General features: G+C 41.4%; 1 protein-coding gene across 3 annotated transcripts in view; it reads left to right on the plus strand.

The window, feature by feature from the left end:
• The window catches only part of LOC106568167 (unconventional myosin-Vb), a 72,887-nt gene that overhangs the window by 26,168 nt on the left and 24,332 nt on the right, over positions 1–22,387 (plus strand). For all 3 annotated transcript variants that reach the window (XM_014138255.2, XM_014138256.2, XM_014138257.2), the window contains exons 6-22: positions 1,031–1,174; positions 1,951–2,032; positions 2,248–2,355; positions 2,532–2,641; positions 2,771–3,036; positions 4,025–4,106; positions 5,362–5,502; positions 6,022–6,144; positions 12,337–12,420; positions 14,493–14,645; positions 14,884–14,981; positions 16,138–16,224; positions 17,176–17,287; positions 17,886–18,097; positions 18,289–18,445; positions 20,643–20,882; positions 21,156–21,392. In XM_014138255.2, coding sequence (XP_013993730.1) covers positions 1,031–1,174; positions 1,951–2,032; positions 2,248–2,355; positions 2,532–2,641; positions 2,771–3,036; positions 4,025–4,106; positions 5,362–5,502; positions 6,022–6,144; positions 12,337–12,420; positions 14,493–14,645; positions 14,884–14,981; positions 16,138–16,224; positions 17,176–17,287; positions 17,886–18,097; positions 18,289–18,445; positions 20,643–20,882; positions 21,156–21,392 — 2,436 coding nt within the window. The remainder of the gene's footprint in view (positions 1–1,030; positions 1,175–1,950; positions 2,033–2,247; positions 2,356–2,531; positions 2,642–2,770; positions 3,037–4,024; positions 4,107–5,361; positions 5,503–6,021; positions 6,145–12,336; positions 12,421–14,492; positions 14,646–14,883; positions 14,982–16,137; positions 16,225–17,175; positions 17,288–17,885; positions 18,098–18,288; positions 18,446–20,642; positions 20,883–21,155; positions 21,393–22,387) is intronic.

Raw genomic sequence — 22,387 nt, forward strand, 5'->3', positions numbered from 1 at the left:
TTTTGCGTAGTTGTTTCGGTGGGCTGGCCCTCATTTGATCTGTAAGCAAAGTATTCCCATAGTTCGCTTCTGCAGCCAGTTTTGTCAGCAAGCTGCGGGCGTGGCGCTATGATGTTTTTGTTAGAATAAGTTGTGCTGTCTGCATTTTCTCTCTCTCCTCTCACTTGGTTCTCGAAAGTGGCTCGTGCTGGGTCAGCTTCAAGCGCAATTAGCCTGTTTAGCTACGGCACCCCTGAGAAGATTCAGAAAAATGACTTGACAGACTCGATCCTCTCAATCCGTATATAACGTGAGACACATTTGACAGAAGTACTGAAAGTAACAAAAATTCTAGTACCGAACCATTTTTCATGTTCTAGTATTGAAAAAGTACAGGAGTTTTGTTGTAGCGTGCAACACTATTAGGTTGGTTCTTGTCAAAACGTGATCGTGTTAACTTTCTCAGCACACAAAAAGTATAATGAACTCCACATCTTCAGTTGTAACTTTGGAGAGTTCAGGCTACAGAAAAGTACTTGTATGGGGAATCATTTTGAAAACTGTATGTGAAGAAGCTAAGCAAGCACAGCAGGAGTCCATTATCCTCTCTCGCATTCTGAATCAGCAGAAACCTTCCTAACAGCAAAGTCCCTCAGCCTGTGTGGAATGATAAGACCAGGAAAGGCTGCTAGTTAGAAAGTTTTCAGTCTGTCGTTCAGGAGAAGGGCGGTCAGACATTTCTGTCTGATCTAGCTGACGTGAGGCTTGTAATGGACTCAGAGTGAAGAAGCAGAAACGGTCTGTATGCAAGGACCGACTGGCTCAAGCCCCATCTTGGCAGGTGTCACAGCTCAGAATTAGGAGCATTATGACTGTCAAGGTATATTACAAGCAGTAAGGAGACTATAAAGGTTTTTTTGTGTGGTATGAATTACAATATGAGAGGATAGAAATATATATTTTACAGCGGTTATGATTTTCCTTTGATCTCTTTTGAAGATTTTCTTTTGAAACTCTCACACTTTTTTCCGCCCCGTTCTTCTCTTTAAAGGCTATTGGAAATGCGAAAACCACTCGCAACGACAACAGCAGTCGTTTTGGGAAGTACATCCAGATTGGTTTTGACAGGAGTTATCACATCATAGGAGCCAACATGCGCACGTATCTGCTGGAGAAGTCAAGGGTAGTCTTTCAGGTACGTGTAACTCCATGTTGTTCAGTCTGGGAAGAAATTGGTTTCACTCTGTATTACTACTGCAAGTCCATGCTTCCTTCACATTTACTTTCCTTAGTTTAAATAAGCATTTGATTAAGCCCTAACTTGACACATTTTTCCAGACAATCAAATATCATTATGAATTTATCTAAGTACTTAAAAAAAACAATGAATAGAGCTACAAGATTAAATTGCAGCCCGGGGGAACTCCTGATCTAACAAAACTACCCAAGTCTTTCATTCACTCAGAATATATTATTGATAAAGAGTTAAAGAGGCAGTGCAGGCAAAAATATGATTTATATATATTATATATATTTCCACAGGTTGAAATGATACTGTGAAATTGTGAAAATTCTGATAATGTCCTTTTATTGTAAGAGCTGTTGAAAAAGACTGAAATTGCAGCTTGTTTTGCAAGGATTATGTTTTGGACTCCCTGGTGACATCACCAGGCAGAATAAGTTAATAGACCAATAACAAAGAGATTTTGCCCTCCTTTCTGCCAATAACAACTAGTTTTTTAGGTTATATGTCTCTCCCATTAGACTCCTTCAATTAGGACCCTCGCTCAGACCACTCCCAGACAGTTGTAGCAACCTTTTTGCTTGAGAAATTGCTGTTTGACAATTTAATTGAAAACAATCACAGTAAAGTACTTAATTGTTACCCAGATATTATTTAATATTGAGGTAAAAATGGCTGCATTGGTCCTTTAAGTGATGTAATATCTGTAGTATATTTCTGCTTTTTAGGCTGAGGATGAGAGGAATTACCACATATTCTACCAGCTGTGTGCCTCGGCTAGCTTGCCAGAGTTCAAAGACCTAGCCTTGAGTAAGTGTCACAGATGAAGACAATATTCCACTGTCTATCTGTTTCATAAGCAATTTATTCTCTTTATGTCATGTTTACTAGAGACAATTATTTCTCATACTAAAGGATTCAGAGAATAATGGAATGCCTATCATGCCTGTCAGGGCCTCCTAATAAGAACACTGGTCTTATACATTAATGTATATCGCTACTTAACTGCTGCTTTCATCCTGAAGCCAGTGCAGAGGACTTCATCTTCACATCACAAGGAGAGAACATCTTCATTGAGGGGGTTAATGATGCTGATGACTTTGAGAAGACGAGAGAAGCCTTTACGTTACTGGGTAAGTGTCTGACTGCATGGGTACGTTCTAAGCTAGCAACACATCTACATTAGAACAGGCGTAAAGACTGGTTGGCATTTTTTTCTAATCACACAAAAGAGAAATAGAAACATGTTGTTTTTCAATCTCCCGATGGAACAACTGTTAACATGCACCTTACTCTGGTTGTTTGACAGGTGTTAACGACAGCAATCAAAGCAGCATATTCAGAATCATAGCTTCCATCCTGCATCTGGGAAACGTGGAGATCTGCTCGGAGAGAGACGGAGACTCCTGCCACATATTAGTACGTCACTATCCAGTCTTATCGAGCTTAATTCTGTTTGAGTTTCTAGTTCCACATCACAACCCCAAACCATGCATCTTCTCTATACCTCATACCTAATTTTTTTATTAAATGTGTGTGTGTTTGTAGAAGAACGACCCTCACTTGGCGCATTTTTGCCAGTTGCTGGGGGTGGAGCTGGAGCAGATGGAGCACTGGCTATGTCACAGGAAGCTGGTTACCACGTCAGAGACCTACGTCAAGAACATGTCCCGCAAACAGGCGGCTAATGCACGCGACGCACTCGCCAAGCACATCTACGCCCACATGTTTGACTGGATCGTGGAGTACGTCAACAAGTCCCTGCACACCTCCTCCAAACAACACTCTTTCATTGGTGTTCTGGACATCTACGGGTAAGACTGTCCACCTGTGCTCCCCAAACCCTCTAAGAACAAAGCTCAACAGTGGGTTGGTTTGAGTTGTGAGAGAAACTTGACTATGTGAGAACTGATTTTCTTGCCAGCGCCAGGAGTGAAATCTCAGCCATGGTGAATGGTAAAATAATCCCAGGCTTGCAGTAAATGAACACACTGTGACAGCAGGCACACAGAACAACATCATCTCAATCCCACATTCTTAATTTTGCCTCACAGTTCTGTCACAACATGTTCTTTGTACTAGGGTACGAAGAAGCTTGATATTTGATGAGTAGATTTCATAACTACTCAGTGTGTGTGTGTCCTCGAGTCTGCAGATGTGCCTCTGTGTCGACGCATATGTGTGAGCGCTCTGCATTTCTCCAGCTAAATATCTCCATCCACTGTGTTTTAAGTGCGTCTTCTCATTACAGTAGACTAAGTGTATAGAACCATATTGACTGGGGGAGCTGTGCTCTTCCTCTGCTTGACCCTGTCTGACTGAAGGCCTAATTGGCTGCTGGGGCAGGGAGGGGAGAGATACTGAGCTACAGTGGAAACCTCTCCCCATATAAGACATTCAGCAGATATAGCAGCCTGGTCACTATTTTACATGCTTTTCACAAGCAGTGACTCGGAAGATCAGTTTTCCATGGCCTCTGTCTATTCAGCATTGTATTTTCAGCTATCACGTCAGGCATACATAGTAATTTAGCAAATGCTCTTATCCAGAGTGACTTATAGGAGCAGTTAAGGTGAAGTGCCTTGCTCAAGGGCACATTGACAGATTATTCACCTCCCTACATCAGTGGGATCAATAAACATCTCAGTCCTGAAGTCCTGGATTTGAATGAGTGTTGATTGTTTGGTGCAGTTTTCCTCTGGGCCCATGATTTAGAATCACTGTGTCCACAACAGAGGATGACAGGAGACCAGAGACTTCTGACTCATTAAACACTTGAATGTTTTCTCTTCATCTGAACAGATTTGAGACCTTTGAAATAAACAGCTTTGAGCAGTTCTGCATCAACTACGCCAATGAGAAACTTCAGCAGCAGTTCAACCAGGCGAGTTTGAGACTAGATTGGAATCTAGCTACCTACCTTTTTTACTTACATTTTTTGGGGGGTTAGATCAGCTTTGATATTGCAGATAGATTGTAGCTTCCATAAATGTAATTGTCTGCACCATTTCCAATCCCCCATATATGTTTTTGTAAATTAATATACAGTACAAGTCTAAAGTTTAGGCACCAGCTCTGTCAGGAGGAATGGGCCAAAATTCACCCAACTTATTGTGGGAAGCTTGTGGAAGGCTACCTGAAACGTTTGACCCAAGTTAAACAATTTAAAGGCAATGCTACCAAATAATAATTGAGTGTATGTAAACTTCTGACCCACTGGGAATGTATGAAAGAAATATAAAAGCTGAAATAAATAATTCTCTCTACTATTATTCTGACATTTCACATTCTTAAAATAAAGTGTTGGTCCTAACTGACCTAAAACAGGGAATTTTTACTGGGATTAAATGTCAGGAATTGTGAAAAACTGAGTTTAAATGTATTTGGCTAAGGTGTATGTAAACTTCCAACTTCAACTGTATGTGTGTGTGTGTGTGTGTGTGTGTGTGTGTGTGTGTGTGTGTGTGTGTGTGTGTGTGTGTGTGTGTGTGTGTGTGTGTGTGTGTGTGTGTGTGTGTGTGTGTGTGTGTGTGAGAGATAGATAGATATACATATTAGAGGTCGACCGATTATGATTTTTCAACGCCGATACCGATTATTGGAGGACCAAAAAAGGCGCTACCGATTTTTATATATATATTTGTAATAATGACAATTACAACAATACTGAATGAACACTTACTTTAACTTAATATAATACATAAATAAAATCAATTTAGTCTCAAATAAAAAATGAATCCTGTTCAATTTGGTTTAAATAATGCAAAAACAAAGTGTTGGAGAAGAAAGTAAAAGTGCAATATGCGCCATGTAAAAAAAGGTTTAAGTTCCTTGCTCAGAACCTATGAAAGCTGGTGGTTCCTTTTAACATGAGTCTTCGATATTGCCAAGTAAGAAGTTTTAGGTTGTAGTTATTATAGGACTATTTCTCTCTATACCATTTGTATTTCATATACCTTTGACTATTGGATGTTCTAATAGGTACTTTAGTATAAAGTAGTATTAATTTTCGTTTCCAATGTTCTGTAGAGGAGTATTCAACATGTATTTATTGAAGTGAAATAATTCATGACTTAGTATTACTGATAACCTGCTGTGCTGTAGCTCACTGTGCAGTTGTCTCCTCTCTGTGTCCTCAGCATGTGTTCAAGCTGGAGCAGGAGGAGTACATGAAGGAGCAGATCCCCTGGACGCTCATCGACTTCTATGACAACCAGCCGTGTATCGATGTCATAGAGGCCAAGCTGGGCATCCTGGACCTGCTGGATGAGGAATGCAAGGTGGAGCACCCTGTCTTACATATATTGTCTTAGTCCTAAATCAACACTGTCTTTACTCCAGAGCTCCAGAGTACATAGTTCTTAACTTATTAGTGGGGAGGTTTATAGGGACGATTGGCCATGGGAGGAGTTATAGTGCAGGATGCACTTGAGTAGTCTCAAGTGTTGAAGTGGGGAGCAGAGCAGAGCGTACTGCTGATCCCAGCATTTTAAACCTCTTGCCTCAGTTAATTGGATTCATCCTACTGTAATGTACACACTGTGGCCTGCTTCTGTGTCCCCTGCCTGCATCCAGATCTTTATGAGTTAAGGCCTTTGGAACAAAACAGATTACTTATTTATTTCACTCATCCTGTCTCATCCCGCAGCCCTTTGAAGTTATTGACGTTAATTTGGGACAACCTCAAAATAATGAGGATTCTGAGCACAGGTAACGTGGGTAGAAGGTTTTGGTTTCCTCCATGGTTTTATATCATCTCTCTCTCTTTCCTTCTTTTCTTCCACCCGCTGCTGCTACAGGTGCCAAAAGGGACAGATCAGAACTGGTGCCAGAAGCTGTACGATCGCCTTTCAAGCAGCGTCCATTTCCAGAAACCACGGATGTCCAACACATCTTTCATTGTCATTCACTTTGCTGATAAGGTGGGTAGACCTGTATGTATGGCTCTTCAGTTAGGTGAACATTTGATGACCCCAAGGTTGTTGGTTGAGGTCATCATTGGCCTTAAACGGGCAATCTGCGATTGCTACATCCATTTTTGACTTTTAAATTCATTGATTCTTGAAGAGTATAATTTATACATGCCTCATGAGCTTAGTCCAACTGTCTTACCCCATCAGAACCCAAAATAGAAGCTTGTTTATCCCTTTGTTTGTAAACAATGCAATTGTTAACACTGTATTGCGTCAAAACATGGTTAAAACTAGAACATCGAATCTCATGGATGGTCAGTCCTTGCATCCATAGCTCTGTCTATTAATCTGAGAGTGATTACATTTCTCCAGCCCCATCCCTCAGTTATTTACCAAATCAGTGGCGGCGTGGCGGTTTGTTATTGTTTCAACTGCAGATTGACCCTTTAAGCAAGGTAACGTATTTACCTGCTTCAGTGCTGGTGTGAGTACTGTATAGTGTGGGTGTGAGTACTGTATAGTATTGGTGTGAGTACTCTATAGTGTTGGTGTAATATAGTGTTGGTGTGAGTACTCTATAGTGTTTGTGTAATATAGTGTTGGTGTGATTACTCTATAGTGTTGGTGTGAGAACTGTATAGTGTTGGTGTGAGTACTCTATAGTGTTGGTATAATATAGTGTTGGTGTGATTACTCTATAGTGTTGGTGTAATATAGTGTTGGTGTGATTACTCTATAGTGTTGGTGAGAGTACCGTATAGTGTGGGTGTGAGTACTGTATAGTGTTGGTGTAATATAGTGTTGGTGTGAGTACTGTATAGTGTTGGTGTAAGTATAGTGTTGGTGTGAGTACTGTATAGTGTTGGTGTAATATAGTGTTGGTGTGAGTACTATATAGTGTTGGTTTGTGTACTGTATAGTGTTGGTGTAATATAGTGTTGGTGTGAGTACTATATAGTGTTGGTTTGTGTACTGTATAGTGTTTGGGTAATTACTGTATAGTGTTGGTGTAATATAGTGTTGGTGTGATTACTGTATAGTGTTGGTGTAAGTATAGTGTTGGTGTGAATACTGTATAGTGTTGGTGTGAGTACTGTATAGTGTTTGGGTAATTACTGTATAGTGTTGGTGTAATATAGTGTTGGTGTGATTACTGTATAGTTTTGGTGTGATTACTGTATAGTGTTGGTGTGATTACTGTATAGCGTTGGTGTACGTATAGTGTTGGTGTGAGTACAGTATAGTGTTGGTGTGAGTACTGTATAGTGTTGGTGTAAGTATAGTGTTGGTGTGAGTATAGTGTTGGTGTGAGTACTGTATAGTGTTGGTGTAATATAGTATTGGTGTGATTACTGTGTAGTGTGGGTGTGAGTACTGTATAATGTTGGTTTGAGTACTGTATAGTGTTGGTGTAATATAGTTTTGGTGTGAGTACTGTATAGTGTTGGTGTAATATAGTTTTGGTGTGAGTACTGTATAGTGTTGGTGTAAGTATAGTGTTGGTGTGAGTACTGTATAGTGTTGGTGTGAGTACAGTATAGTGTTGGTGTAATATAGTGTTGGTGTGAGTACTGTATAGTGTTGGTGTAAGTATAGTGTTGGTGTGAGTACTGTATAGTGTTGGTGTAATATAGTGTTGGTGTGAGTACTGTATAGTGTTGGTGTGAGTACTGTATAGTGTTGGTGTAATATAGTGTTGAGGTGAGTACTGTATAGTGTTGGTGTAAGTATATTGTTGGTGTGAGTACTGTATAGTATTGGTGTAATATAGTGTTGGTGTGAGTACTGTATAGTGTTGGTGTGAGTACTGTATAGTGTTGGTGTAATATAGTGTTGGGGTGAGTACTGTATAGTGTTGGTGTAAGTATATTGTTGGTGTGAGTACTGTATAGTGTTGGTGTAATATAGTGTTGAGGTGAGTACTGTATAGTGTTGGTGTAAGTATATTGTTGGTGTGAGTACTGTATAGTGTTGGTGTGAGTACTGTATAGTGTTGGTGTAATATAGTGTTGGTGTGAGTACTGTATAGTGTTGGTGTAATATAGTGTTGGTGTGAGTACTGTATAGTGTTGGTGTGAGTACTGTATAGTGTTGGTGTAATATAGTGTTGAGGTGAGTACTGTATAGTGTTGGTGTAAGTATATTGTTGGTGTGAGTACTGTATAGTGTTGGTGTAATATAGTGTTGGTGTGAGTACTGTATAGTGTTGGTGTAATATAGTGTTGGTGTGAGTACTGTATAGTGTTGGTGTAAGTATATTGTTGGTGTGAGTACAGTATAGTGTTGGTGTAATATAGTGTTGGTGTGAGTACTGTATAGTGTTGGTGTAATATAGTGTTGGTGTGAGTACTGTATAGTGTTGGTGTAATATAGTGTTGGTGTGAGTACTGTATAGTGTTGGTGTAATATAGTGTTGGGGTGAGTACTGTATAGTGTTGGTGTAATATAGTGTTGGTGTAATATAGTGTTGGTGTGAGTACTGTATAGTGTTGGTGTAATATAGTGTTGGGGTGAGTACTGTACAGTGTTGGTGTAAGTATATTGTTGGTGTGAGTACTGTATAGTGTTGGTGTAATATAGTGTTGGGGTGAGTACTGTATAGTGTTGGTGTAATATAGTGTTGGTGTGAGTACTGTATAGTGTTGGTGTAATATAGTGTTGGGGTGAGTACTGTATAGTGTTGGTGTAGTATAGTGTTGGTGTGAGTGAGCTCAGTGGCCCTACAGTGTCTCCGCTCCTCATTATAACACAAGCTCTAATTAACTCAAAGAGCAACACTAGCTCCTACTTAGAGGAGCTAGCACTTTAAATACAGACTTCCCCACTGAAGTGCTGCCTGTGTGTCTGATGCCAAATGTGGGTCGTGTAAATAGATGAAAGGCAGGCAGCCATAGCGTTGTCCTTTATTTAACATGGTAATTTCCATGACAAACAAGGTACAGTGGGGGAAAAAAGTATTTGATCCCCTGCTGATTTTGTACGTTTGCCCACTGACAAAGAAAGGATCAGTCTATAATTTTAATGGTAGGTTTATTTGAACAGTGAGAGACAGAATAACAACAAAAATATCCAGAAAAACGCATGTCAAAAATGTTATGAATTGATTTGCATTTTAATGAGGGAAATAAGTATTTGACCCCCTCTCAATCAGAAAGATTTCTGGCTCCCAGGTGTCTTTTATACAGGTAACGAGCTGAGATTAGGAGCACACTCTTAAAGGGAGTGCTCGTAACCGCAGCTTGTTACCTGTAAAAAAAGACACCTGTCCACAGAAGCAATCAATCAATCAGATTCCAAACTCTCCACCATGGCCAAGACCAAAGAGCTCTCCAAGGATATCAGGGACAAGATTGTCGACCTACACAAGGCTGGAATGGGCTTCAAGACCATCGCCAAGCAGCTTGGTGAGAAGGTGACAACATTTGGTGCGATTATTCGCAAATGGAAGAAACACAAAAGAACTGTCAATATCCCTCGGCCTGGGGCTCCATGCAAGATCTCACCTCGTGGAGTTGCAATGATCATGAGAACGGGGAGGAATCAGCCCAGAACTACACGGGAGGATCTTGTCAATGATCTCAAGGCAGCTGGGACCATAGTCACCAAGAAAACAATTGGTAACACACTACGCCGTGAAGGACTGAAATCCTGCAGCGCCCGCAAGGTCCCCCTGCTCAAGAATACATATACATGCCCGTCTGAAGTTTGCCAATGAACATCTGAATGACTCAGAGGACAACTGGTGAAAGTGTTGTGGTCAGATGAGACCAAAATGGAGCTATTTGACATCAACTCAACTCGCCGTGTTTGGAGGAGGAGGAATGCTGCCTATGACCCCAAGAACACCATCTCCACCGTCAAACATGGAGGTGGAAACATTATGCTTTGGGGGTGTTTTTCTGCTAAGGGGACAGGACAACTTCACTGCATCAAAGGGACGATGGACGGGGCCATGTACCGTCAAATCTTGGGTGAGAACCTCCTTCCCTCAGCCAGGGCATTGAAAATGGGTCGTGGATGGGTATTCCAGTATGACAATGACCCAAAACACACGGCCAAGGCAACAAATGAGTGGCTCAAGAAGAAGCACATTAAGGTCCTGGAGTGGCCTAGCCAGTCTCCAGACCTTAATCCCATAAAAAATCTGTGTAGGGAGCTGAAGGTTCGAGTTGCCAAACGTCAGCCTCGAAACCTTAATGACTTGGAGAAGATCTGCAAAGAGGAGTGGGACAAAATCCCTCCTGAGATGTGTGCAAACCTGGTGGCCAACTACAAGAAACGTCTGACCTCTGTGATTGCCAACAGGTGTTTTGCCACCAAGTACTAAGTCATGTTTTGCAGAGGGGTCAAATACTTATTTCCCTCATTAAAATGCAAATCATAACATTTTTGACATGCGTTTTTCTGGATTTTTTTGTTGTTATTCTGTCTCTCACTGTTCAAATGAACCTACTATTAAAATTATAGACTGATCATTTCTTTATAAGTGGGCAAACATACAAAATCAGCAGGGGATCAAATACTTTTTTCCCCCACTGTATATGAGAGTCCTGTTAATGTAAGGAGGATGTCCCCAGCTCTCCTCTGTTAAGATGGCGTTAAACCGATTCCCTTAAGGTGTTTCTCTTCGTCTAACTCCCTCTCCAAGTGAAAACGTGTAGGACCTACATTCACTCACTGCTCTTTCTCTCTCACATCCTGGTACAATGAGAACAGCCTGCAACCCTATCTGTGAGAAAGAGGAGAGAGCTAGGGTAAAGTGTTAGACCAGACTGGCCTGGAGGCTGGGGGCTGCTGATAGGCAGACAAATGGGGAACGACGATAGACTCTGACTGAGAGGGATCTCCTTCCAATCAATGCCTGCACTCATTTCCCCATGTTACTCAACATCTGACTGAACACTTTCATAAACTCACAGAATATAAACTAATCTGGTTCATAATTTTTTGTTCTCAGCAAATGCTTCTGTTTAAACTGCATCATACATTAAATCATTTGATATAGAGCTGGTTGTTTAGTTAGTTAAGCAATTACAGTTCCTGTAAGTAGCTTGCTGAAGGGCACAACAGCAGGATTGTGTGGGTCTTTTGCGATTTGACCCTACAACCATCCAGAGTCCATAATTGTACATATGGTGCCTTCAGAAAGTATTCACACGCCTTCACTATTTCCACGTTTTGTATAATACTCCATAATGTCAAAGTGGAATTATGTTTTTAGAAATGTTTAGAAATGAATTACAATTTAAACCTGACATTTCTTGAGTCAAAAAGTGTTCACATAATAAGTTGCATGGACTCGCTCTGTTTGCAATAATAATGTTTTCCAATGCCTCACAAAGAAGGGGATCTATTGGTAGATGGGTAAAAATAAATAAAAAAGCTGACATTGAATATCCCTTTGAACATGGTTAAGTTATTAATTACACTTTGTATGGTATATCAATACACCCAGTCACTAACTCAGTTGCCGAAGAGTAAGAAAACCGCTCAGGGATTTCACCATGAGGCCAATGGTGACTTTAAAACAGTTAGAGTTTAATGGCTGTGATAAAAAACTGAGGATGGATCACCAACACTGTAGTTACTCCACAATACAATGACAGAGTGAAAGAAGGAAGCCTGTACAGAATAAAAAATATTCCAAAACATGCATCCTGTTTGCAAAAAGGCACTAAAGTAAAACTGCAAAAAAGAAATGGCAAAGAAATGCCTTTTCATGTCCTGAATATGTTTGGGGCAAATCCAGCACAACACAACCGCACTTCACATGTTCAAGTATGGTGGTGGCTGCATCATGTTTTGGGTATGCTTGTCATTGGCAAGGACTAGGGAGTTTTTTGGGATAAAAGAAACAGAATAGTCTTAGAGGCACAGTCTTAGAGGAAAACCTAATTCAGTCTGCTTTTCAACAGACACTGAGAGACAAATTCACCTTCCAGCAGGGACATAACCTAAAACTTGAAAATCTATGGCAAGACTTCAAAATGGCTGTCCAGCTAAAAAAAAATATTTTATCAATTTTGAGTTCAGGCTGTAACACAACAACATGTGGAATTAGTCAGGGGGTATGAATACTTTCTGAAGGCATTGTAATTACCATAGTTGATTAAATGTTTGCTTATTTAGTTGTCAGTGTATTTAGATGTACTGTATATTTCTGTAAGTGCAGTCCATTATGTCTATCTCTGTCCCTGGCAGGTTGAGTACCAGTGTGACGGGTTCCTGGAGAAGAACAGAGACACTGTCTACGAGGAACAGATTAACATTCTGAAGGCCAGCAAGGTGAGAGAGAATAATATCATTAAGCCACGAGCACAATGTCACAGCCATAATAATACTCCTGCTTATTTTTCTATATCATATAGTGGATACCTCTCACACTAAACACACTGCCCACTTAACTGGAAAGAAGTCTATTTTTAAGCTTTACCTGATTTAACATCCAACCCTTTGGCCTTTACTGCATTTATGGACTTCTTTCTTGGAAAAGCAGTGCTGTAAAGCTTTTACCAAATGAGTTTACTGCTTAAAGAGGCTTCAGTTTTGGGACGGAGTGAAACTACGCAAAAAAGTTACATGATTTAGAAAGTGGCAAGTTGAAAGCGTTTCACAGGTTCCTATTCTGGGAAGTATAGCTCCTATCAGATAGAGTTGTTGTTTAAAGCCAGGCTGACAACTTGTCAACACTTCACATGAATCCTACAGTTTTAAATCCTGCTTTATATTCTAATTTGAAATACATTGAATGTTAATTAAGCAGTCATATCAACATTCTACTATATTGCAGATGAACTGTCACAATCACAACACACATACACACACACTCTCTTTCTGGAGGTCCTCTGACTCCTGTCTCTCCAAGCCAAACTCAAACTGCTGGATTGGAACCTAACTTCAGCACATGTTCTCTGCATGACCTTTGCGATATAAACCAAGTGTGCATTGGCTTTCTCAGTCATTTGAGTTCAATTAATTTCAGTTAACTTTCACACCCCCACTGCCACTCACTCTCTTTGGGACAAATACCAACTTTAGTTCCCTGCATCTGGTGTTAGTATTTAGCCCTTTCACTTTCTTCCATCTTGACTCCCTCTCTCCTAATGTCCTCTCCTCAGCATTACTAATGAAACAGCCATTAAGAGCATGTAAATGAGAGGGAATATTGAGAGGCAAGGAGAGATTTCATATTTTATGTTCTGTCTAAAAGCATCTTGTCAGTGGAAACAAATCCATTTTCTATCAGAAAGACACCAAGCTCGGTTGAACAGCACGAAGGAGCATCAGAAGGACTGAACAGAACAAATACATTTCAGATGCAGTCAAGGTTTGCTAAACAAAGCAGTGATGAAGACATAATATGTCCACCCGTGGTGATGGCAGTCTCAATATTAGATAATATCCTGTACTGCATTTCTGTCTCTATACCTGTCATTTCGGTTCTCTTTCTTGTGTGAGTTTTGCACCATAGTTGTCTCTGAGGCCCTAGCTCATTAAACCCTCATATCTAGCTGAGGATGACAGTGACAGAGAAACCTGTCAACAGAGTGGAGCCTTAGAGGACTCGTGAAGGTCATGAAACTTCCTCCAGCTGATAATACTTTCCACAGTGGACCATTAGTGTAATATCTCACAGCCTGACAGCCCTGCTAACTCAAGCCCCAAGCCAGAGGAGAAGGATGGAGCAAGGAATCTCCATGAATCTTCATAGAAGGACCATAAATACAATCCACCTTACAGAGAGCTTTTTTTCAAAGCTATGAAGGAAACATTTTCCTGAAGAACATTAATGTTCATGTCAGAATGAAACACTCTTGGCAAGTTTGGCAGAAAGGAGTATGAGAGAATAGTTATCAGTATATATGGTGGGAATGGATTGTATCATTAGTCTCGTCACACCAGCAGTATCTGTGACAGGAATATGAATGTGCCATTATCAGTATTCCCTCTGCATACACCTCTCTATCTGCCATGATCAGATGTGATGCTGCTGCTTGATTGGTCCCCTTCACTGCTTCTGCTGAGGAGATGTGATTACAGAATGGTCCTTATTGAACACTGAATGCTGGTTTATTGACGTTCCGTCCAGCCATGCTCTTCACTACTGTAGTCTCATCAGTGTTCTTTAACACACACTGCTATTTCACTGGATCCTGCAGTATAGCACGATATGTATCTTATGAAAAAGACGTTTGTAGAAATTTCACGCCACTTTTGGTATGGTTTGGGGATTTGATGTTGTTATCCAGCTGTAAAATGGGTTATAATATAATCTGTTTTATGATAAGTTGTTTGGATGAAACCCTCTGCTAAACATATGAATGATTAATGTGATTAACTTGTCCCCCATCTCCCAGTTCCAGCTCGTGGCAGATCTGTTCCAGGACACTAATAAAGACAGCAGCATTTCCACATCTTCCTCCAGCAAATCCTCCAGGGTCAACGTGCGGGCGTCCAAACCAACACCCAAAGTCCCCAACAAGGAGCACAGGAAAACCGTGGGCCACCAGGTTAGCATCCCCTCTGACACTGAGGCCTGAGTTCAATCAACGTGCCTTTGGGCAGGAGTCTGTCTGTGCCGTTGTCATAGTGCATTTCTAGAGTGTATTGAACCTTTCAATAGAAAGCAATGACATAACAAGTCTGTATTTTGAAAATGTTTTGGGGGAGCAAGAACTTTCTCCATCGTAGATGTTTAACTCTGCGTTTGCGGCAATTCTCATCCCCTTCTGTGTTTGTTTACTGTAGTTCCGTAGCTCCCTTCAGCTTCTCATGGAGACCCTGAATGCCACCACCCCCCACTATGTGCGTTGCATCAAGCCTAATGATGAGAAGGAGGCATTCTCGTGAGTAAATATTCATACCTTGACTCCCTTCCCTAATTAGATCTATAAGCCTGTGGTCTCCCACAGCTTAAGAAACATGTGGTACGGTCATGGTGAGGTAGTATTTGCACATGTAATAGAACTCTAAAGAACATGCATGTAGTCAGGTGGAAAGACAGTCAGGAGAGAGTATTGTGTGGGAGAGACAGAGCGACATCACCTGGGTGTGCATGCTGTGTTTATTCTTTGGATGCCTTCGCCCTTGTGTAGCCTGAGGTACTGATTCTCTCTCTTGTTGAGTAACTATCAAGTCCCCTTCAGCACTGTGCAAACTCTGGGGTGGCAGGTAGCCTAGCAGTTAAAGGGGTGAGCAAGTAAACGGAGGGTTGCCAGATCGAATCCCGGGTCCGACGGGGAAAATCTGTTGAAGTGAGCTAGCAACCAGAGGGCAGCTGATATCAAATCCTAGATACCATTGCCTGTCGTTGTGCCCTGAACAAGGCAATTAACCCCCCACAACAACTGCTCCATGGGCACCCAGTGCAACAAGAAAGAAGCAGAGGTCAGGTTATGTTGGCATCTTCTTGACGCATTCTTCAGCACAAGGGCCTATTCAAGGTCTCTAAATCGAATGGTGTGCCTGCGTGAGTCACATGCTGTGGCTGGACTGTAGCAAACATACTGAAGGCTGTATGTAAGGACACACAGTCAGTCTGCCAAGGCAGCACCTAGCCGACTAACATTCACATCCTGTCAATGCCTCTGTCTTCTACCTAATGGAGATGTGCACAATGCTGAAAGAGAAGTTTAAGCTCAGGTAGGAAGAGAGGAACAGCTTTTACTTGTCTGTGTATTGTAACTCACCCTCTTCCCAGAATGCAAGTGGGTTTTCATTGTGATGGTGGAACAATCTAGAAACTTTGTGTTAGTGTTCTTTGTGTTAGTGTTCGCTGCATACAGTGTAAAACCGTTTTGCTGATCTTGCCGAGCCATCTTGTCAGAAGAGGATCACAATGGAAATAAGTCCGACTTTATTGTGTTATCCTTTATGGTTTTACTCATTTACATGTATGAATTTTTTTATTTTGTTTTAAATGTATGTGCTTGTTTTTAAAATGGTTCAATTAATAAACCTAAACTAAAAACAAAACTTATTTTGTCCCTGTCTTTGTTGCAGGTTTGAGTCTAGGAGAGCTGTGCAGCAACTGAGAGCATGTGGAGTCCTGGAGACCATCCGCATCAGTGCTGCTGGGTACCCATCAAGGTAAGACGCTTCTCATACACAGAGCACTACTGTTACGCTCTCTGCTGTGGGCGATAGTCGAAGCACAGAAATGAGTTGTAGTGCTGTGTGGCTCAGTTGGTAGAGCATGGCGCTTGCAATGCCAAGGGGCGTGGGTTTGATTCCCGCTGGGGCCACCCCCCAAAAATGATGCACGCAAGTCTGTAAGTCGCTTTGGATAAAAGTGTTTGCTAAATGGCATATATTATTATTGTACTATATATTACAATAGAATAGAATGAGAATGTTAAGGTACTCCTCTGTGATGTAATGGGCTTTCTCGATCTCCTAAGCAGGGGTGAAATTGAATTCCGTCTCTCCTGAGATGCGGGCTTCCCTGAGGGAGAACAGGAGGAGAGCAATGCACCACTGGGTTTTACTAAGCTAGCATATATCATTTTTTAAGATGGTCATACCATGGATCAGTTAGATATTTTATTTTGAATTTTAGGACACCTACTGTATAGGTATCAAAAATATATATTGAAAAATGATTTGATAAAATATTGAATTTGGCCTGTACTACTATAGCCTATAGAAACGCATTGACAAAGATGTTCATAAATGGCAAAACAGACAGTGAAAAATGTATCGTAAGGAATAAGGTTTTGAAGTATCTGTCCTATTCTTAGGAGTTATAAGAAAGCTGATGAAACATATAATTTTTTTGGACACACATTTAACCCCTTTTTTTGTTGGTACAAAACTACTTTCATAATTTTTTGAACCGGTACCGGGTTACCTTCAGATGAGGTCCGTGACACTTGTGGGGTGTCGTAGAGCAAAACGGAAATCACCCTCGTGTTAGTGAGAGACTGATTTTGATGGAGATGTTTTATTATGTTAATTAGATTGTCAATTGACTCCTAAGGATTTTAAAACAGATATTTTTCTGATTATATTTGATTCTCAGCCAGTCCTATGTGATTCCAGGTGGACGTACCCAGACTTCTTCAACAGATACAGAGTCCTCATGAAGAAGTCAGATATGACCGTTGGAGACAAGAAGCTGGTGTGCAGGAACCTGCTGGAGACCCTGGTCAAGGTAAGAAAGAGTTGTTTCAGCCCAGAAGCCCCAATCAAGTTGGGAGAGGAAATGTACGAATGTCTGAAGAAATCTCTCTTGGATTACTTTTGTTTCTCCCCTGGTTGAAGGATGTTGTTCTTTTCAACAGAGCTCCCTAACTCCTTCAGTAGCCGTCCATCGTTACATTATAGAACCTACTGCATGTCTGTTCTGATACAGTATATGTTAACTTTTCCAGTGTTGGAAGGAAACAGCTTTGAATGTATAACCTGGAGAATGGGGATGTAAAAAGGCAGATCATGAGTTTCATTCCTGATGGAGGAACAGAACTGTGCTCTTTAGGAATGATGGAGAATTAAGTATGTGCAGCCTGGGAGGTATTCTCTTGGATTCTTGCTTCTCTCCATCTCTGTACATGAGCAAGAGAATATGGAGTTTATTCAGGTTAATAAATGTGTTGAATCTTTGGACAGTATGTAATGGATTTCTTAGCTGGGTGGAAACTAATTAACCTTGTGTTTGGTCATGCCCACTGATGTAACTACCTTGATGCTCAGTTGATCGAACTGAAGTTAATGAATTCATGGAAACAAAATGGAGCTGTCTCTCTCACCAGGACCCAGACAAGTTCCAGTTTGGTAAGACCAAGATCTTCTTCAGAGCAGGCCAAGTGGCCTACCTGGAGAAGCTGAGGGCAGACAAGTTCCGCTCCGCCTGCATCAAGATCCAGAAGACGGTGCGAGGCTGGCTGCAGAGGGTCCGCTACCAAAAGATCCGGAAGTCTGCCATCAACCTGCAGAGATATGGCCGTGGATACATGGCCCGCAGGTGAGAGGAGAAACACTACTTTCTGTTACACTAACAAAGCAGCAGGTCAATTCAATACAAATAATTGTATTTTTCTTGATAAATCGCCCAAAAAGCATCATGAATCAGTTATCCCAAATGTTTTTGGCAATATCGGTGCCAGTAACTTATTTCCTCCTCTTTTTGCCGACTTTCTTTCCCGTCTGTCTCAGGTATGCGGAGCAGCTGCGTCTGACCCGCGCTGCTCTGATCTGCCAAAAGCAGTATCGTATGGTCAGAGAGCGGAGGGGTTATCTAAGAGTGAGACAGAATGTTGTCACCATCCAGGCCTTTACCAGGGGCATGTTAACCCGCAGGATCTTCCAGGAGGTACTACAACCACAACACTACCTGTCATGTCACTGACTCACCTTTTCACTTTCTCTTCCCTTATACAGGCAATTCCACCGTAAAAGAATGATGCTGATACAATTTTTCACTTTTAAAATGTACAGTTGAAGTCGGAAGTTTACATAAACTTAGGTTGGAGTCATTAAAACTCGTTTTTCAACCACTCCACAAATTCCTTGTTAACAAACTATAGTTTTGGCAAGTTGGTTTAGGACATCTACTTTCTACATGACACAAGTAATTTTTCCAATAATTGCTTACAGACAGATTATTTCACTTCTAATTCATTGTATCATAATTCCAGTGGGTCAGAAGTTTACATACACTAAGTTGACTGTTCCAGAAAATGATGTCATGGCTTTAGAAGCTTCTGATAGGCTAATTGACATCATTTGAGTCAATTGGAGGTGTACCTGTGGATGTATTTCAAGGCCTACCTTCAAACTCAGTGCCTCTTTGCTTGACATCATGGGAAATCAAAAGAAATCTGAAAATTGTAGACCTCTACAAGTCTGGTTCATCCTTGGGAGCAATTTCCAAATGCCTGAAAGTACCACGTTCATCTGTACAAACAATCGTACACAAGTATAAACACCATGGGACTACACAGCCGTCATACCACTCCTGAAGGAGACGTGTTCTGTCTCCTAGAGATTAACGTACTTTGGTGCGAAAAGTGCAAATCAATCCCAGAACAACAGCAAAGAACCTTGTGAAGATGCTGGAGGAAACAGCTACAAAAGTATCTATATCCACAATAAAACGAGTCCTATATCGGCATAACTTGGAAAGGCCGCTCAGCAAGGAAGAAGCCACTGCTCCAAAAACCGCCATAAAAAAGCCAGACTACGGTTTGCAACCGCACATGGGGACAAAGATCATACTTTTTGGAGAAATGTCCTCTGGTCTGATGAAACAAAAATAGAACTGTTTGGCCATAATGACCATTGTTATGTTTGAAGGAAAAAGGGGGAGGCTTGCAAGCCGAAGATCACCATCCCAACCGTGAAACACGGGGGTGGCAGCATCATGTTGTGGGGGTGCTTTGCTCCAGGAGGGACTGGTGCACTTCCCAAAATAGACGGAATCATGAGGTAGGAAAATTATGTGCATATATTGAAGCAACATCTCAAGACATCAGCCAGGAAGTTAAAGCTTGGTTGCAAATGGGTCTTCCAAATGGACAATGACCCCAAGCATACTTCCAAAGTCATGGCAAAATGGCTTAAGGACAACAAAGTCAAGGTATTGGAGTGGCCATCACAAAGCCCTGACCTCAATCCCATTGAAAATTTGGGGGCAGAACTGAAAAAGCGTGTGCGAGCAAGGAGGCCTACAAACCTGACTCAGTTACACCAGCTCTGTCAGGAGGAATGGGCCAACATTCACCCAACTTATTGTGTGAAGCTTGTGGAAGGCTACCTGAAACGGTTGACCCAAGTTAAACAATTTAAAGGCAATGCTACCAAGTACTGATTGAGTGTATGTAAACTTCTGACCCACTGAGAATGTGATGAAAGAAATAAAAGCTGAAATAAATCATTCTCTCTACTATTATTCTGACCTTTCACATTCTTAAAATGAAGTGGTGATCCTAATTGACGTAAGACAGGGAATGTTTACTAGGATTAAATTTCAGGAATTGTGAAAAACTGAGTTTAAATGTATTTGGCTAAGGTGTATGTAAACTTCCGACTTCAACTGTATACCAAACAAAAACCAATGATTGCAAAGTTAAGCAAATCATACAACTCTTTGCACAAGGACTACTTTTAAAAAATTCACTGAAAATTTGACAAAAACACTTTAAGAACAGTGCAGATGCAAAGTTTGGTAACAGAATGACGGTTTGTTGAAACGTGTTAGCGGTCTATCAGGAGTAAAGTGTTTAACTGAGAAGATGACTCAGTGTTGGACTTGTTGTCCAGTTTGTGACTGGAAAATTGGAGACGAAGTGCCTACAATTTGAAATGGAATGTGATCAGGCGGACCTTGCAGAAATGCTGCCTTCTATGGTGCCTTCTCAGATACACTAGATTCCCTTTGGATTGAGATCTCTAGAATTTCCCTGACTGGGAATTCTGAAGTTACCTACATATTTCCCATCACATTGATTGTACAGTATAATAAATGGTTCCTTGTCTCTGCTATCTACCTCCCTTCTCCACCGCCCCAGTTCCTTCTGCACCACAAAGCCATGATCATCCAGAAGCATGTCCGAGGCTGGCTCACCAGGAGGAAGTTCAGGCGGGCACGGAACGCCGCCATCACCATCCAGTGTGCCTACCGCCGCATGCGAGCCAAGCGGGAGCTGAAACAGCTGAAGATTGAAGCGAGGTCCGCTCAACATCTGAAGAAGCTCAACTCGGGCATGGAGAACAAGATCGTCCAGCTGCAGAGGAAGATGGATGACCAGGTACAGTCAAAGAACCATGGTTCGACCCACTTTATAGGAGTACACTGTTCTATAAGGCTAGTAGCCTACACAATGAGTGCCATAATGCAAAGACGGCTCAATGAAAGGACAATATTTTGGCACAATATTCATTTCCATTTGCAGCCATATTTTGGCACAGCTAAAACCGTTTAGCTAGACTAAACTGTCTGTAAATTATGTTAAAAAGTGATTGATTTGAAATTGATGTCCCATATTAGTAACCAGTGCTCTCTCTCCTGTCTCACTGTGTAGACCAACGATCTGAAGACTCAGAATGAGCAGCTGGTGGTGGCCAAAGCCTCCCTGGGCTCAGAGGTGAACAAGCTGCAGAAGGAGCTGGAGATGATGCGCAGTCGCCAGGGAGACGGCAGTCAGCTGACCTCTCTTCAGGAGGAGCTGGAGAAGCTCAGGGCGGAGCTCCAGGAAGCACACACCCACAGGAAGAAGCTGGAGGAGAAGCACAGCAATGAGAAGATGGGACTGGAACAGGTGAGCTATCAATCACTAAAGGGGTGAAAGTACATTTTCTTTTTACAAGGCTGTCACTGTTTTATCTTTAGTTTTATATGTAATGAAAGTGCTTTAATATGTTTGGACCCCAGGAAGAGTAGATGTTGCCTTGGCAGCAGCTAATGGGGATCCCTAATAAATACAAATAGTTGGGATTTTGTATGCTGTTAACAAAGTGGTGAAGAGAGCAATCCTCTGCATCCACATGAACTAGGATGAATAGCGGTTGAGCAGTACCTCAAGCTAGGACAGACTTTTTTCTAATTAGCAGACAGGTTGCCATCTTTCTCTGTCCATTTACATCATTTAGAGTTACTGGACTACTGAACCTTCTGTTGAATGAATAAAACCTTCCTGTCTGAAACGCGTTGGTGAAAACAGCTGTTAAGTGCCTGAGTAGCTACAGAAAATGCTTGTAGCAGCGTTTTTACTGAATGTAAAACACCTGATTCTCAAGGGATTTCCTCTAACAATCTCACAATGGATTTAATTGGACTGTATCAGGGTTCTCCTACTGACCTGAAAGTGATACAATGCATATACTTTTGTATTGTTTTGGCCTCCTGACAGGAATTGGGAAAGACATTGTTATGTACATTGGGTGTGGGCTTTTGCAGTGCCCCAGTAGTAATGGACGCCCCTCTTTGGCCCTTTGATTCTCTCCGAGTCGAGTCGGCCATTTTGTCACAATGCAGGGGCTGTCCCTGGCTCTCTAGCTCTGTCTGACACCACTATGAGAGCCTCACACACAGGAACTACAGATTCAAGTCACTTAAAGAGAAACAAATGAAAGACCTTTTGCTCACTTGTAGAGGACCTGTAAAGTATGTAGCATCTATTGTGTTTCAAGGTTCCCCACAGATTGAAGTAGAAAATGAAAATAGATCAAACAAAATCAATTGCTCTTGAACTTGTGCTCACAGCCAACCAGCTCCTTCTAATGTCTCTATTTCTTTATTTTATTCAAGCTCTTG

Source organism: Salmo salar, chromosome ssa13 (assembly GCF_905237065.1).
Source record: "Salmo salar chromosome ssa13, Ssal_v3.1, whole genome shotgun sequence".
In the NCBI taxonomy this organism is placed as follows: domain Eukaryota; kingdom Metazoa; phylum Chordata; class Actinopteri; order Salmoniformes; family Salmonidae; genus Salmo; species Salmo salar.